Here is an 18,736-nt window from a genome sequence, read left to right as displayed (position 1 = left end):
ATGGCTTAGCTGCAAAGGGCCTATTGTTGTAAAGGATTGTCTATTTCTAAACCCTCAAGCGATTTCCGAAATTGGAAGTGATCTAAAAAAAAGCGTGAGAGGGACTACTTTGAGACTAGGGAGTTTAAGCAAATCATTACGGCTGGTGCTGCTACGGCTACCGTGACTGAAAGGTCTGGGAAGAGTACGTCTCGGTGGTCTGCCAAATTTTAAGTTTAGCCAGGAGCCATAATCGGGGACGGAGACCGCAAGCGTGCGCCATTTCTACTATTGGGGTTGTCCCCATGATATGAGACAATAATTCTATTTTTAGAACAAATTGTGCCATCGCCTGCGGCACACGCGCGTACATGCTGCGAGGATTTTTGCGGATGTCGCGCGGGGGAAATGGCGTCCGAAATTCCCGAAATTTTTTATGTTTTTGGTCCACAACTCAACGTGTTTACGTCTGTTGGAATTTTGCTTAAGTATTTTCGTCGTAAGCTGCTCCAGTTTGAGTGAAGTAAGACAGTGTCGAGTTTAGGTATGTTCCGCTTTAAGCTTAGATATATATCGCTGACCAAGTTGTGTTCCGATGGATGCTTCTTTTACATGAGCTGTATATTACTCCACTTTAAATTTCAGATATGTTAAAGATTAACAGCTTTTCCATTACACAACAAAAAACTAGCTCGATATATTTAGATATAGCAGAGCTTCAGGACCTCATAGTTTCCTAGCTCCTCTTGCCACACGCTTCCGAGGAATTTGCCAGTCTATCGCGACCGAAAAGTGAAACAAAATAATTGCTAGTTTGAGTTTCGCCTGAATTGTAAGCAACGCTTGATGTTTCATTAAGGCCCAATAACTTTACGTCCGTAGATACTGCTCAGTTTTATTCGTGTAAAAATCCAGTAAATTCTCTGTTGTCGATGAATGAGAGCGCCCGCCGATGCGTGTTTTGTACAGTCAGTAAATATGACAAATTGTACTTCCGCCGCACTTTCGTGTGAAAGCGTACATCGAACTCAAACAATAACTCTATAGTTTTTAAATATGTTTAAGCTTGATAAATGTTTGAGAACATATTAAAAGCTAAGCTGAAAATATGCGAATAAGCAGAAATAATCAGCAAAGTTACGATGACGCTTTCTTTAATCAACTTCGAATAACCATTTCGATTTTCTTGATCGAGTTATCAAACTCCTTGTCTATTTTCATTTTCGCAGTGTAAAACTTCACTATGCTTATGTTGAAGAAACACACATGATGTTAGTAGCCTTTTTTGCGTTCTTGAAATTTGTTGCAGCATCTCAGCACGAAAGATAACGAAAGAAATCTTTGTCAAGATTTGTTGACAATTGAAAACACCGACTCGGACTTGAAAGTGCACGAGCCGCACTATGCAAATGAGCTAATTGTACGCGTCAGACTTTCCTTTCAAAAACTTTTGCAAACTCACCAAACAAGCAGAAACAATAAGAAACCATCAAAACAGGGTTTGGTTGTGATTAACCATTGTCCGAGAAACTCACAAATTAACTCGATACCAGAGTAGAGAGTTTTCTTGCTATATTCTTAAGTCAGAACAAACACAAAAACATACGCGTAAGCTTACAACTACCGCGAGCAGATCTTATTATTCATTCCCACCTTTTCCGTTGGCTCAGAGCATAAAACTACATATAAGCGCCCTGGTTCTTAGTCCCTGTCTTATTCCCTGCCATCGCTGTGAAAGATACGTAAGAGAATCTCTCAACTCTCACCATTTGATCACGCAACGTGACAACATCCACACGAGAACCCCCGACATGTGCATGGATCCGCGCGGATATATGACGTCAGGATGGCGCAATTTGTTCTAAAAATAGAAAAATTGTCCCATATCATAGGTGCGCGCGGATCCCAAGACTTACGGTCTCCCTGCCCGATTATGGCTCCTCGTTTAGCGAGTAAAGCGAAGACAAAGATTAAAGAAACATCGGCTAAGGAGTTAAAAACTCTTTTATTTAGTTTCTCACAGCCAAATGGCTTCGCTCAAAGGACGATGGCCGTTATTCGCCTTCCTAGGAGGAACAGATTATTTCTGAGCGAAAGCGAATGCCATACACTTTGTACTATAACAGTCTGATAGATGAAATATATAATTTCAGAGACAAATAATTCAAAGAATATCGAGTGAAGAACACATATATCAACACTCAAAGAAGCAAAATAGCATCGTATAGTTATCCAGATATAAAACATCTTCACTGAACCCTCAAAGCAAACTTAGCCGAAGAAAAACAACCTCGTGCTCAACACGAATATTTCACTTTACTCACTTCGCCATTTCAACACCTTTGCCAAAACTTATCGTAAATTCAGGATACGGATTTACAAGCTTATGAGAGGCAACCTTGTCACAATCTTTGACTTAAATTGACTTTAATGGAATTCTTAAAATGCCGAGATGTCCGTTGAAAAGGTCCAGAGAAGCGAAATAAACCCGACGTAGCAGCCACTACGGCAAAACATCCCGACTCATGTAGTCAGATTTCACGCTACGGCTGGATGCAACCGACGTACAAGCGCAGTGTCTCATTTTGGGGGAAATTTACTTCCGGCAGCCGTATCAGCGCCTGCCGTAGCGATTTGCTTAAAGTCCCTACTATCAAGGCCCATATGGAGGATAAACTCGCTTATCTTTTATCCTCTCTCATGACACCGTTTAACAAAACCATGGTATTAAACCTGCCAGTTAAATGACAGTTGCATTTGATTCAGTACTTGTTCAAAGTCAGGTCTTTGACGCGGTTTAGATTTCCTCGGCCTCAAGACACATGTCCTAATCACGTGCGAATTTGATGTTTAAGCACTTCTCTCCCGTGGCACTGAAGGTTGATTCTCCTGGTTTTAGTTACTGAGTAACAGGGCATAAATGTCCGTGTAGTCCCGTGCGCCCTTGATAACAGTTAGTGAAGTGTGGCATGTGGAGAATAGAGTGGCTTGCATAACAAGCGTTCTCGAATGAGCGAAGCGTTTTCTGCATTTTTGACCAGCAAAAATAGGAGTGAGAGCTTAAAAATGCCGTCTATCCACTCATCTCAGTGTGCTTGCGTTAGGTTTAGGAAAGAATTATCATTTTCTACGTAAGATATGAGAAGGATACTCTTTTTTGGAAAATTGGTATACAGTAAAAACCAGCATAAAAGAACAAGTAGATTAAGAACACTCAGGCTGAAATTTGGTCAAAAAAGTACCGTGGACATAAGAACACATTCAGAAAAATGTTCTTACATATAAAAAAATTGGCTGCCAGTTAGATTAGAATAACTGAGTCCAGTACTGAGTAGATCAATGTATGTGCTATACATTAATTAATGCTGTGCTTGCACATTGATTTCATCTGTTGGTAGTCTATGCAGTATTTAATTTTTAAAAACAATTTTAAGAACACCTTAAGAACATTTCCAGGCTGATTTTGCAGAAAACACCTGATAGATAAGAGCAAAATCAGCCTGAAACCTCAAAACATGTGTCATTTTATGCGGACTTTTACTGTAGTGAGTTAAGGGTTTGGACCGGGATCGTTGTAACACTGGCAATATCATTTTAAAAACTGACTACCTTTCTCTTTTTCTAGATTACCATTAAGATCGCTGGACAAGAAAACAGCATATTCAAGTACGATGACTGGGTCAGCGCAGATAGATGGCATACATTAACACGTAAGTAATTTGATGTGCGCATCACGCATCTAATATTTAAGAAGTAAAATCATTTTGCGTGATTCTATTACTGACAACTAGATTATGAGCTCGAAGTTTCTATCGCATGATAGTTTACGAGGAAGCAGGCCAAGTCAGAAATCTAATCGTTTAAGCCGATAAATCTACTGATCGTTCAAAACTTTAGCAGGTTCCCTTTTTGTTTTTTGTATTTATAAATTATTATTTTTTGAATATTACATGTCGCTTCTTGTTTTTCTTTTGCGGGGGCTGCCTGCTTACGCCTTGCCCTCCTAACTTGATTGCTTGTCACCTAATTAACTGTTTCCTTGGTTTTAAGTGCTTGCATGCTTCTATATTACTTTATTTGTTTGTTTGTTTATTTTCGCTTTGGTAATTGCTTCACGGTGCAAAGTAAATATAATATGCAATAAAGAACTAACAATGTCTTGTTTGTTCCTGTAGTAAGTTTTTTTTGAAGAGACGATTAAGGGTGAGAGAGTCATTCCCTAATGTAGGCCTTATCCCTCTTGAGTTGTTTTTAGATATGGTATCCAGTTCACCCTCGGATAATGTTACCACGCGTCCACGCGCGTTGCATGCGTTGATATCTACGTGGATAATGCGTGTGAGGACGCTTGCGCTGTCCACGTGAGTAAAATTCGCGTCACAGGATTTCTTTATTTCCAAATGCTCCTGGGATTTCTGAAGGGATAACTTAAAGAAGAAGAGCTATGTAGAGGATTAACTCTCTCACTCTTAATCCTCTCCTGGTTTTGCCTGTTGTGTTTATGAAACGTTCCCAGGGGTAAGTGAGTGACCGGGTTTTTTTCTGTTAACATTTTCTTTCAGTTTCTTGCCCGGGTGGCTATCCTGTTAACAGTCAAGGCTGGTGTGGTGAAGCTCCTTTTCATTAATTTATGACATTTCATCAACTAATAAACAAACCATTTTTTCGTACTATGCTAGCCTAATAAACGACTAGTAAAACGTTTAATATTCGGCCATAGCTCTCGGATTAGAGTCAGTGATAGATTTATAGAGGATATTACATGACCGCACGGGCCGAAACGAATTTTATCTTCGCGTGCTGATGGCATCTCTCACGAGCGAGTGCGAGATACCATCAGAATGAGAAGATAAAATTCGTATCTCTAAGGGGCAATGTAATGTTCTGTTCATCGTATAGATACATAAGGCATCTGTCATCGTCAGTTATAACTGTAGTGAACTTGAATATAATTTGAGTGCAAGTTTAAATATATGAAGTTTTCAATAATCGTGTGTCCAAAACCAAACCAATTACTAACCAAAAAGCTGACTCCGTCAATTTCAAACCGTAGTAAAACCAAAACCAAAACAGAAGTAATTGCCTGATTACTTTCGACATTCGATATAAAACCACTCTAATTTACCTAGTTTATATCATAATAATACTGACAGCCATGGCGGAAGTCACCGTTTGAAATAAAAAGCATTTAAAATGAAAAGAAAGTTGACAAATATCTTACTCTTCTGATAGTTGGGTATACCCCTAAACTGTAGCTTAATTTGCAGCTCTTGTTATGTAGGCTATTGCCAGATGTAAATTAACAAGACTAAATGAAAGAAAATTTAAAGGAAAAAGGTGTAAGAATTGTTGCGGTGGTTAATCCAGTCTCGTATAACAACAACAACAACAACACAACAAAAACGACAGCAACAACAACAACAACAATCCTTTATTTACGCATGATTTAGTTTAAAGCAATAGGTTTTCTTGTGGAGTCGTGTTTACACCAAAAACAGAAATATGTACAATAATAATATGATAATTCTAACAATTCTACAATTCTACAATAAGAGGAGGTATGATTTTATGCTTTTAAAAGACAGATCTATCTAATACCTCTTTTCAACCAACGCCTCCTGCGCTAATGAGATCCCAATCGCTACCGGCAATAATGATCGTCCGTGTAATGGTCTCATATAATCGCCCCGATCGTAATACCACTTTTTGAAGTGACGGCGGTGATTGAAACGATCAGGGCGACTATATGAGAACCAGCCTTAACGATTCGTTATTTGCCTCACGTAATCATGATTACAGAGAAACGTAGAATGTGATATATGCCACCCACTCTCTTGCATATTTGTTAACACATTTCCCGCAATTGTTAGCTCTTATGAGATAAGGCTGTAATTCATGGAATTTTTGCTATGAAGGTTCAAAGAAGAGCACTTAAAAAGGAGAAGGTGGGGTTGGGAATTGGGGCTGAAAGAACGTTTGTTCCCTTTGGCTTGTTTCTTTAACATATTATGGCCTGTACTATATTTAGGTATGCTATTAACTGTTATCAAGTTGGATGGAATTTTATTATATGGCTAGCTCCGTGAGCGGGCAAGATGAATCAAATCCTGCACTGTGATTGGCTACCCGAGCGGGCAAGAAGGAGCTATCTTACCCCCTCGGGACTGCCCGCTGTGTCCCGCAAGAAACATTTTCCCGAGAGCCGTATAGTAAATCCTTTCTTGACCAAGCTTGTTCGGTCAAGATGGCTGGATATTGGCCTTGTTCTTTTTCTGCGAATTTATGGACGTCGACTCCGCCTCGGTCAATAAACAAGCAAAAAAAAAAAAAAACTTGGCCAATTTCAAGCCATCTTGACTTCACACTTGGTCAATAACCCATATATATCTTTAGCTTAGGATACATGGTTAGTGAAAAAGAAATCTAAAACGTCCTTTAGAAGTGCTTTGGTGCAATAATAATTCACATCACCGATAGAGGTAGTTTACGGAAATAATAATATTGACAATTATAGTTCACCACTAAATTTCCTCCGATTCTTATTGGTTTAAATTGATCACATGACGCGATAGTGTTCATCCGTGGAGAGACACTATCAGCCCATAGTGCCCCTCCGAGGAAAATACCCGGATGGATAGTTCTCGTCTGTGTAAATGTTTCTGTAAGGAAGCGGGCTTACAGAAAGTAAACAGTTGAAATGTATTAAGTGGGTTTTTGTCTGTTTTCTTTTTCAAATTTTACATTTGGCTTTAACGACCTTTCACGGCTTTCATCTAAAAAAGTTGAAAATAATTCAATATGAATTTTGAACTGGCGCGCGGAAGAAAATTTAGCGGTGAACGATAAAGACAATAGAGTGTTTATGTCTCGGAACTATCCGTCTGATAGTTGTCCCTTGGAAATTTGATGTTCTTAAAACTAGCATATTTGCCCTCGAAGCTTCGCTCCTCGGGCAAATATTTGTTTTAAGAACATCAAATTTCCGCGGGGCAACTATCAACCGATAGTTCCTCGACAGAAACACTCTATTGTTTAAATAGTGATGAGAAACTGTTCGGGACAATTCACAGAATATTTTAAACGCGTAGTCGTAAAAACTCAAAGCTTTAATCGCGATGCTCGACGTACAGACATCTCCACGGCTTGACAACTTGATCTACACCTACGGTAAAAACTGAACAAGAAAAAACCTAAATTAACAACACATTCGGACAAATGGAAACTGTGAAACCTATACTTACATGTTCTGTGCGGTTTCGACGGAAAAAGTACAAAACTGTAGCAAAAAACAACACTGTGAAAGCAATCCGCCCGACACGAAACTCTTTCAAAGACAAACCATGCGCGACTGAGTCACGTGATTCGACACAGTCCGACCAGCTGTGCACAGTTCGACCCTAAACGAGTGTCAGCTTATAAGAGACCTAGATCAATTTCAGTTTATCGGCCGCTTGTTGGCCTCAACAGAAACTGCGAGTACAACATTTGTTTTGTTTGAGCTCTCTACTTCAGGTGATAAATGTAAGAATATACAGTAAATTGTTAAGATGTGTTTGCTGTTTAAGTGAGTGATATTACGCTTAATACTCTAGCTATGTATTAATGCTTCTGATTATACTTAACTAAGCAGAATTGTTACCTTGTAAATTACTCTGTGATGCTTCAAGCATTTTGAATTGAACATTCACTGAAAGTGAGACCTCACAAAACTAACTTGGAATTCTTTCACAACATAATAGTGTGTCTTATGTGTTTGTCCGGTTTTCGAAGAAGAGCTTTGCGTGCAAAATATATACACCCCATGAAGATAACGTTTACCAGAAAAGTCGATAAGGTTACGTTCAAACTTCGAACTTTACATAAGTCAAAACTGATGCAACTTGTTTGCTCATTTGCATAAGGCTGGATCAATTCAACCACAGACACTTTGCATAAGTGACGTCGATGTTTGGATGACAATATTTATCCATCCTAAGCCTCACATTCATGCGAGAAACCCTTTGTCTGGAGACATTAACACGAGGCTTAGAATGTGTAAAGTACAGTTGGTCAAATTTTGGCACCATTTATGTAAAGAGTCTGAGAAAAAGCTAACCGCGTACCAGCACTTGAAGAAAACTGTTACTTGCTGATAAGATCGAAACATCTATAAGAAACTCGACAAAACCCATTAGATGATGTGAACTGGCCTGGACTGAGCGAAAGTAGGAGCATAATAAAAAACATAGGCACCCAAGGCGTGCAAGAGTTATTTTTTTTATGTGAAGTGTTGGAGATAGAGGCATTCATGGTACAGTAATGATTTGGTTAATTTGACAAGTTTTTTTTGGTTGCGATGTTACATCGGTCATGGTAAGATAGCTAAATAGTAAGCCATAAAATGTTTGACTGAACAGACTACAGTTATCTGACACGTCTCCAGATTAATGTAGATACCATCTTATTTTCTAACAGGCAATCTGATTCGTTCTTTGATACAACCCGCACTGTTATTGGTGTGACACGCGCTCATGCATAACTCCCTCACTCACCGATCACATAACCCTTCCAACCCCCAACAGGAATTTTTTCTCAAATATACTCAAGTTAATTTAGAGACTTTTCGCATTTTATACGAGTCGTAAGTTTACCTTTTTACACAACACAACACAACTTCACCGAAAATAGAAAGAAAGAGAAAAAAACCTGACACGTTGAAGGTCTGATTTAATTAAATTGCACTTTAACTTGGTGCCACGCAGTCTTCAAAGAACATTTGAACAGTTTTCATACTTTTTACCTTTAAAAATATCGGACGGAAATGAATGTCATCAAATGAAACTATTAAACTACTACTGCAGAGAAGTAAAAACCGTCCAGAAACGAAAGCTTCTTTTTTGTTTAATATCCTGGAAACAATAGCCGATAGCTTGTCAGCTCTAATTGAATTTACTCCCAAATAAAAAACAAAAGTGTTAAGTTACCATTTGTTACTAAAGATAGCAAACATCTCGTGGGAAAGAGTGGTGACGATTCGTCCGCTCTAATTGAATTTACTCCCTTGTGAAAAACAAGAGTGTCAAACAACACTTTGTAACTAAAAAACAAAAATATCTCGTTATATTCGCATGTAACAAGAACAAAACAATCGTTACCCGCACTAACTGTTGTAAACGTTAGAACTGTTTCAAATCTAAAGTCTCGTCCCCTCTAAAACATGTCCTAAGAACTAGACGCGACGATTCGTGACCTCTAATTGAATTTACTCCTTGTGAAACACAAAAGTATCAAGTTACCTTTGTAACTAAAAATAAAAATATCTCGTTGCATTTGCATACTACTAACTCACGAACTGTTTCAAACCTCAAGGCTCATCTCGTTCATTTAACTAAAATCCTCAGCCTAACCCACAGAAAATGTCGAAGTAAACCCAATATATGAATACTTCCTCCTCTTTTACAGAAGAATAAATATGGCCGTTCTGAACTCTATCGGGATCAAATCTTCTCACATACCATTTACCTTTACAACAAGAAATTTGATTGGCTGTTTATAGTACATCCAATCTGATTGGTGTGACATACATACATCTCTCACTCACTCACTCACTCACCCACTGACCAGTCCATAACATACCCGACGCGCCGACTAAGAGGTATTTTTTTACAAAAAAATAACTCAAAACTTAGTAGTATAGGAGGGACTGCTTCGTCTTTTTTTGTGGATTTAATTATTTTCTTTGTGTGGAATACATTAACGGTAGTGACGTCATAAGTTATTGTCTTGATCCCATGAATAAAATGCGGTGGATTCTCATTATCGTATAACCAGTTTGACAGGTTTATCAATGACATCGTGTTATATTTTTATCTTCTAGCAGATCTTGTTGGTGTAACTGGTTTGACATGCTTATCAATGACACCATGTTATATTTTTATCTTATGACAGTCATAGTCTGTGTAACTGGTTTGGTAGGCTTACATAAAGTTTTGGATACTTGATATCATAGTAAATTTTCATTGTCCTTAAGGTGACTTACTACAGTTTTGATGGAATATAACAGCCCAACTTCTAACTCTTTTCAAAAATGTTCCAAGATATTTTTCCCTTCTCTATTTACTGTTTGCTTAAGTCTTTAACCATTCTATGTGAAATTTGAACAATTAAACGTCAACAAATGGCTAAAATGAACGACCGAGTACCTAAGGAGAGACTGGGTACTAGTAGGTTAAATCACGTTTTTCTCAAAATCTACCCGTATGACCCCACCTCAAAATTTCAGGAATAAGAAATTGGCTCTGATTTAACATTCATGCAAAGTAAAATAAAAATCTGTACGACAGATTTTTTGCAAACTAAGAAAATGTGGGATCAATAATTGCTCAAAATCTGTCTTACAGATTCTTTTTTAAATTTTGGCTCTAAACGTGATTCACCCCTACAAATCAACTGTGAAAACTTTATCATGAGTTGTGCGATAGGTTTTCGAGCAATCCTCGATCAAAGACTAGCTTTTACAATCTTGGACGAGAACCGAATTGCGCATGTCCTTTATTTAAGCGCGCGCTCATTTGACGCCATGTATCGGGTGCAAGAAACCAAGAGTAAATTAGAGCTCTTTTACCGGTTGTTTATCGAACTTTTTTGTCATGTTTTTTTTTACCCTAGGCTTGAACACATGTTTGAATGGCGTTTGAAACTATTGCTACGTATATCGAAGTGATTTGACGCCTTTCAAGTGATGAAGTGGTTTTCGCTTACTTCTAGGGTCACTTACGTCATTTTTGCACGCGCCATTAACACCGGACGTCTGGCAGGCAATCATAGCGCGAGTAGCGATAGATTTTGATACCATTCTTTTTTTTTCGTATTCCCCTTAGTCGCAAGAAATATTAAAATTGCTGTTGACAAAATAGCATGTCTTAAGAAAAAATATTGTGATTTACCAGGATCTAACATCTCCAAGCTCAAGAAGTCTTTTCATTCGTAAACTATGAAACCTCATCACATAACGACAACTTCACACAACGTAATGACGGAACCTCATCACGTTATGACAAAACCATACCACATAACAACGCTACTCCAGTACATCATGATGAAACTTCATAGCATCAAGACAAAAGTTCATCGAAAGAAAAATAATCACATAAGAAAATTATGGCTTTCCATAGTGCAGCTCGCCGATCGTCCCCACATTCAGTCGACGTAGTTGTGTTGCCCGTGTGAACGGAGATTCGCACAACGTAGAAATTTTTGGGGAAGTTCTGGAAATCGTTCAACGATCGAGGAGAAATATAATAAGTTGCGTACTCGACTAGCTTCGCGCGCCACGAACAACAGAGTAGAAATCGCGTACATTAGCGATATAAATTTACGATATACCTTCGATAAGACCGCCGTGAAAATTGATCGGCCAATATTGTTCCGTTACGCTGATGTTACAGCTTGTGATTTCCTTGGCTTCGTTGAATCTCTTTTTCTGAAACTCTCCATGAGAATCTTCCCGGGCCAAGTAACTACCGCGATCGATGAGGAAAACCACTTCGTGTAAGAAGTGTCGCCTGGCTGGATCTCCTCGCTGATTGGCCAGAAAAAGATTTTTCTGGCCAATCAGCAGGACGGAATTCGAACAACGATGGGACTGGTTCGGTAAGAATAAGTGCCCAGGGGCTTGTCTGCTCTTGGAGTAAACTTTCGCCCGAAAATATCGCTCGCCCGAAAAAATCGCATCGTCCCGACTAGCAGCCCCTGGGTCTCCGAGGATGTTCACACACCCGCCCTAATATTTACTGGCGGGTCCGGCCAAAACAGTTTGTTAGTGTTGATACCTGTACCTATAGGATAGAACGCTGGATAGAAAGTTATAGCCAAAAGGCGCGCATTGTGGTCTCTCCTTTCTCATCGTTTGACAGTAAATGTACCGGATATCTAAAGTAAGCTATTGTAGCTATGTACATGCAATTGCTACATAGAAAATTAAGATAAACGGCATATTTTATAAATTTTCTTTGTTTAAATAGCACTATGTGTTAATATCTAGCCAAGATAATACGGATCAAACTAATGTTATTTAACGTAAAGCACGGTGCACTATTATAAATAAGTACGTAATGTAAGGTATTAATAAATTGTAAGCAATGTTAGCATTGTAAGTTGTGTTTCGGTTGTGCATGTTAAATTGTAAGCTATGTTAGTACTGTAAGTGGAGTAAGTATCGCAAGCAATGGTAGGGTTTGTAAGCTAGTTCGCTAATGCAACTCGAAATACAACTAGTGAAGATAATACATTGTAACTAACGTTATTGTTGCAAAGCAAAGGAACATGTATCAACTGTCGAGGCCGTATTTTCTGTCACCGGAACTGAAAGTCATTGGGTCATGTTGGCGCCGGTGACAATTTTGGGTTTAGAGTGCATCAACAGCGGCTTTGTCTAGCTTTTCACTTAGTCTAATGAAGATGACTTTCATACGAGAACTTCTCAAAAGAAAAATAACAGCATCTGTTAAACGATGGTGGTCGAAGATAAACGACTACCACCAAACTGATCACACCGACTGAAATTGACCAAGCACTGATGAATGTCGTTGTCTTAGGGAGCCGAGTATTTCGTTTCACCATCAGGGCTCAAGTGCGGATTATAGACCATCTCGCAAATGTCTTTATTTGCACTGCACTGCAAAATAAATTAAAAATTAACGAGAAAAATTTGCCTACTTTTCCGCCCATCAAAATGAACTAATTTTTTTAGTCATATAATAAAGCGAGTTATTCGGACGTTTCACTATTATCTTAAGATCATTATAATCTTAAGAAGATTATAGTTCCCACCAACTTTTCTTAGCGATGGATTGTACGAAAGTGTTGATATTTTTCCTATTACAAACTACCGCCATTTTCTCCACTAGAGAAAACTCCACATCTTCTCGTTCATCATACTTCGAATTTCGAGGTTATAAGCAGCTTAAGGGTGAAGGGGGGTGCGGGGTGGGGGGCGGGGGGACAGGGGGCTCAGAACCTTCCGCCTCCCGTACCCTGCTCTCCCGCTTCCCGCACCTTTATCTCCCGCCTCCCGCCCTTTTCCGTCCTGCTCCCGTCCCCTGTAAATTGGCAGAGTCAAAACACATTCTACTCATTTAGCTTCGCAATTCTTAGGCATTTCCTTTGTTTTTAAATAATTTAACAAGATTACCACTGCCATATGTTTCAATTCAATGAAGTTTTGACCTACTTGTTTATCTTCTTTGAGTTTCACCGTTTCAGTCCATTTTCATCGGCTCTTCAGATATATTTCTGAAATCCGTTTTCAGTGACGACGGTCTCAAAAGTTAATTCTAAATTGTATCTTGTTCTGATAAAGTATACGGATTTCCAGTAACCAGTCCGGCGTTTATTAGGATCAGACAATTAAATCATGGAAGTAGGATTTGACGGAATTGCAGCCAAACGTCCCAGGCGGATTTCAGATATGCGTATCTGGACTCACTGGCAATTTCCTCTAGCCAATGTACACATGCAAAATCTTTAAGAATTTAGAAATTTGGTACTGTTGTGTTTTAGAGAGTTATCGTGTGATACAGTATCTACAGTGTTAGCGAATGCGAGGAAACAAGGAAAAACTCAAAATATATGTTAAGCTTAACGATTGCTGTGGTAAGTTATTAAACAATGGCTAACAAAACAGGACAGCACACCTACCGTGCAATTCATAATCTTTAGAAGCAATCTTCTCTTTGTTTTCGATGAAGTCGTTCCTGACTGCTTCCCAAGCTGTTTGTCCGCCTATTCTAATTGGAATCGATTTCGACTTGTTTAAAACAAAAAACTGAGACGTAAAACGAACCACTCCACACTCTCCAGCGCGCTCATTAAAGCAGCATTCAGTTGAGGCATCTCTACGCCACGCGGTGAAATCTTTGGTCCGTTCTGATTCACGGTCGTAAGGAGCAATCTCCCAAGAAGGTCTTCCATGCACGGACCTTTCACTGCCGCACCGAAAAATACTGAGACCTAATAAAATTGTCTTGGACGACATTGATTTGAGATCGCCTGCTTGTCTCACCTTTTTGCAATTTAACAGCTTACGCGACACATGTGCACTAATGCCGCTAGACATTTCATGACCTATGACGTAAACACTGTAAACGGGTTTACTATTTGACCGGAAGTAAGCCTGTTTTTCAGCCCAAGCGCAAATTTTCATTTGCTCGTTTGCTCAGAAGTCTCAGAAGTGACTGAGAAGACGTTAAATGCAAGTCAAATATATTTTGGGTTCTTGTTTTTGAAAGTATTCTAACGCACTGTTGAATTAAAAAAAATTAGCGTTTCGCATTTCTCTCCCGCTTCCTGCCCTCTTAGAACTCTCGCTTCCCGCCCCTTCCTCTCTCGCCTCCCGTACCCCTCCCACCCCCACTTTTTAAAAGTATTTTTTTTATCAATCAGGGTTGTTTGGTCGCGAGCTGCTTCGATGGAGGTTCTTGTTTGCCACACAAAGAAAAGCAAACTTTTTCATGCTCTTGTCTACCACCTTGGACTGGAGACAGATGTGAAATTAGATTGGGTAATAATTACTTGGCCGTAATAATTTACAGTTGAAAAGTAATTAAATTTGTCAGTTATCGTTTTTACAAGTTTTATAAGGCTCTTCTACCTTGACTCCGAAATATGCGGACAAGCTCTTTGTCAAAATTTTATAGTTGAAAAGTTGTATAAAGAAATATTGACTGATGAAACTCAAAGCAATGTAAAAATCAGCTTTCGTACAACTTTGAAAAGCTGTTTTTCCCACTGTTTGTCATTTGAATTAAAATCAAAACTATTGACTTAGAGCGGTTTTCCGCAGCAAATATCCCTAATATTGAGATAGCGTTTGTTGCTCGATAAAAAAAGAATTGACGTCCAAGAGAATGGCTACTGTATGCTTTCCGTTGCATGTTTCTTAAACCAACCAATAGCCGTGCGCGTCTCTCGCTACGGAACGATCGCTTAGCCAATAAAATTGCTTCTTTCTAGTTTGAAATTTATTTGTGTCGATGCGAAGTCATCTCCAGGTTACATAAAAATTGCTCTAATTTGCGTATATTCCTAAACTGAAATATATCCCTTTCTTAAATTTAATCCGATTAGGTTGTCCGCAAGATTGAGTTCTTCACGGAAATTCATGTTACCACGTCATCGACACTCCGACCCTTAACTGGAGCGACGCTCGAACAACTTGCCAGAATCTGGGAGGAGACCTCGCTATCATCAGATCAGAAGATGAGAACAACTACATACTTGAACTGCTAAAGAAGCAAGAAACTGTGCAAATTGGAGGTGCATGGGTTGGACTTTACCGAAAGGCTGACAATACGTTTTACTGGATCGATGACACTCCAGTAACGAGCCAGTTTTCTGTATGGGGAAATGGAGAACCGAATAAGGTCCGTAAGAAATGTGTGTTTATGCATGCTTGGTACGCACCAGGAAAGTGGAATGACGTGGAATGCAGTTTGTCACAGGCAGAGAAGAGTATAGCCCCAGTTATCCTCTGTCAGAAAAGGTTGATGTCATGGCGAGGTGACTAATCAATCAATTAATCAATCAATCAATCAACCAATCAATGAATCAATGAATCAATGAATCAATCAATTAATCAGTCAGTCAGTCAGTCAGTCAGTCAGTCAATCAATCATCAATCAATCGATCAATCAGTCAATTTATTAATGTCATGCGTGGGAAGAGGTTGCCCTCGGTATCCGAGCCAGGAGCTCGTGTATAAAACGCATGACAAAGATAACGATGAAAGAGGAGGAAAAATATTAGATATCAGTCAAACAGATAAAATTATAAATAAAAGTCTAATAGTAAAAAATGAAACATTGCAAAGTTATATACACCAAACCTACACCTGAGACATCTCTCAATAGTTCTAATGAAACAATAATTAAAAAAAAATCAATTTAAAATTGAAAGCAGTCACATTTACAACTAGACTTACAACTTAGATTATTAAAAGTCTCTAAGGTCTTGTGAAATTCATTTAAATTAAGTACCAATTGGTACTTACTTGGAAAAAAGGCCGAGCGAGACATTTTTCACCTTATACGAGCTTTAAGCTCTATGCTGGAATTTTGACAAAGCCATAGAAAATGCAGCCAATCAGAATACAGGAAAACCGTTGTATACTCAACGGTATTAAACTTAACCGACACGTCGCCGAGGCTGCGTGTATGTCGCATTGATTGCGTTGGCCACTGTGTTTTCTACGACATGGTATAAAATAGATATGCAACACTTTCTCTTAGTTTACCATGGAATATGCCACTTGTCACAGTGTCATGAGAAACACAATCCTGTCATGGGTGGTGTGTATACCGAGAAAATAAAAGTGACTTTTGGGATGTTCCACGGTGTACCACTCGAAAGCGTTACATAACTAGTATGTATACAGACTCAGCTGTAAACATTATTCTAAGCTATTCTAAAAGTAATGTATTTTAAGTATAATTAAAAGTTTTTGACAAAAGAACCAAATATTTCTGTACTTTCATAAAAAAAGTAAACCACAGTTAGGTTTTCCTCCAAGACAGACTGGTTAGACTGGTTAGACTGGTTAGCTAGCCCCATCCGGTCTACTACAGAGACACACGCATCCGTCTTAGTATTCAAAGCGGATCCAGACTAACCAGTCTGTCATTGTTAATTTATGTATCTATAGGATAGAAAGCTGTATAGAAAATCATAGCCAAATGTGGGTAGCCTCAACGGTGTATCCACAAACGATTGGCGCGGTCATTTTGGCATCTGGTTTCTCTCCTTTTGTAGAAACAGTAAATGTACCTGTGTCTAAAGTAAAAAAGCATGTACCAACTGTCGAGGATGCGATTTTTGTCACCGAAATTGCCACGCAACGTTAAGATTCGTCATTGCGTCATGCATTTTGATGTGACAATTACGTGGTAAACATGAGCTCGCGCGCTAGTCGGTGATTCCTCGAAATTGCATTTTACAATAACCGTCTAATTTCTCGCGCGTTGATTGGCTCATTTTTATCATCAATAAGAGTACAAACGGATAAAATTTTAATTAATGCAAGCTTTCAAGGTCAACTTTAAGCTGTCAAACTGTCAACTTTTTAACCAATGAGATTTTATGGACTTTTTTAAGTAGCCAATCAAAAAGCGGGAAAAGCGAGTTTACTGTGGAACCACTCGCCTGCGGCTCGTGGTTCCACAGCCATTTTGACAATGTTATGACGCAACTTATCATCAATAAGAGGACAGACGCATAAAAAACTGACGTCAATTTGTTAATTCCACATACCTACTGCTCACGATTTTCGCGTCATTAGCGCGCGCACATGAACGCGTGCACGCACACAACGTAAGGGCCGCTTTACACGGTACGACTTTGTCGAATGCGACAAGCTTACGCTAGGCCTACGACATGACTTAGGACCATTTACACGCACACGACATTTTCACTTACAAAATTAAATGTGCAAAAGTTTGCACGGGGATTTACGGAGCGAAAGTTCTAACAAACTGTAAACAAATATTTTAGTTGTCCTGCGCTTTGAAAAACGTTCTAACGAGATGTTTTTCGCTTTAATCCGTTCAGTACTTTTCAAATCCGTCCGCCATTTTGAAGCAAGAAAACTTTTCCTTCGTCCCCTACTCAGTAGAAATTTGTCACAAAATATGTCATTTTCTATCGATTTCGGCTACGATTGTCGCAGCGTTTTAAAACATGTTTTAAAGTCCTACGACATTTTTTGACGTACACAATAGTCGTAAGCAAGTTGTAGGTTTGATTTATATGAAACAATTCATGTCGTACGCCTGTCGTAAACTTTTCGCATGCGACAAAGTCGTACCGTGTAAATCGGCCCTAAGAGATTTACCCCAAGCTCGACAGCGAAATAAATGCTCGTTTCTTAAACGAGCACGGTGACTTATATTTTTTATTGCATAATTTTGGTGTACAAATCCTCTTTAAGTTCAAAAACCTGTTAGGATTACGACAGGTGGTTGGTAGCAATATATGAAGTTTTTATTACCTGTAAAATAGCTTATGATGCTTTGTTAATTCCAAATTGTACATAGTTCATCACGAATTTGCAAGACTTAAATGAATGATTCTAAATTTCCATTCCTAACTGAGGTATAATTTACTTCAGCAGGTATTTGTACCAAAAAGTGTTCTTGGATTCTCGTTATCATCGACAATTTAAAAGTTTTTTACATATATTTATTTACATTATACATCATTACTTTTTGTGTTACATAGTTCAGTTCCTCTTTGACTGAGTTCTAGCAGTTGACTATTTGGAAACTTACAAACACTAATTTTGAAGTGCATTTCGGAAAAACAATTCTAAAAAGCCAAAGTTTGAAATTAAAGTCAGGGTCATCCGAAGAGAAAAAAATGTTTTAATTAGTATGTTATTAAAATAATATTTCAAACATTTAGTGTAATTTGTAAATGGGGTATTAAATGAAAAGTTAGCTTTGCGCATCAAAGTCTTCAGATATTGGAAAAAAAGAACAGTTTTGGTTGTTTTAAAACAAAATAAAAAACATTCAACACAAAATTAGTAGGGAGCTTAAGCAACGACGACGACGACGTCGAGGACGACGACTAGTAAAAAATGAATTTATATTTTACAAACGAAATTCGCGATTGTCTAGATCTGTTGGGTACGCCAATGGCTCTAAAAACGTGCTTAAGCTAAATATGCAACGACGGCGTTCAATTCAAACTGGAAATACGAAAAATTAGCCGTCGTCGTCCACGT

General features: G+C 38.6%; 1 protein-coding gene across 3 annotated transcripts in view; it reads left to right on the top strand.

Annotated features, from left to right (window-relative positions):
• Positions 1-7,760, top strand: part of LOC145492005 (allene oxide synthase-lipoxygenase protein-like) — a 28,034-nt gene extending 20,274 nt beyond the window's left edge. For 2 of the 3 annotated variants that reach the window (XM_081471315.1, XM_081471314.1), the window contains 2 exons: positions 3,605-3,689; positions 4,542-7,759. In XM_081471315.1, the coding sequence (XP_081327441.1) occupies positions 3,605-3,689; positions 4,542-4,606 (150 nt within the window). In that variant the 3' untranslated portion in view covers positions 4,607-7,759. Of the gene's footprint in view, positions 1-3,604; positions 3,690-4,541 lie in introns of all 3 variants that reach the window. The other variant, XM_081471313.1, reaches the window with a different exon arrangement.
• The last annotated feature ends 10,976 nt before the right edge of the window (positions 7,761-18,736 follow it).

Source organism: Orbicella franksi, chromosome 7 (assembly GCF_964199315.1).
Source record: "Orbicella franksi chromosome 7, jaOrbFran1.1, whole genome shotgun sequence".
NCBI lineage: Eukaryota > Metazoa > Cnidaria > Anthozoa > Scleractinia > Merulinidae > Orbicella > Orbicella franksi.
Note: the sequence above shows the minus strand (reverse complement) of the source record. Positions and strands in the feature narration are given on the sequence as shown.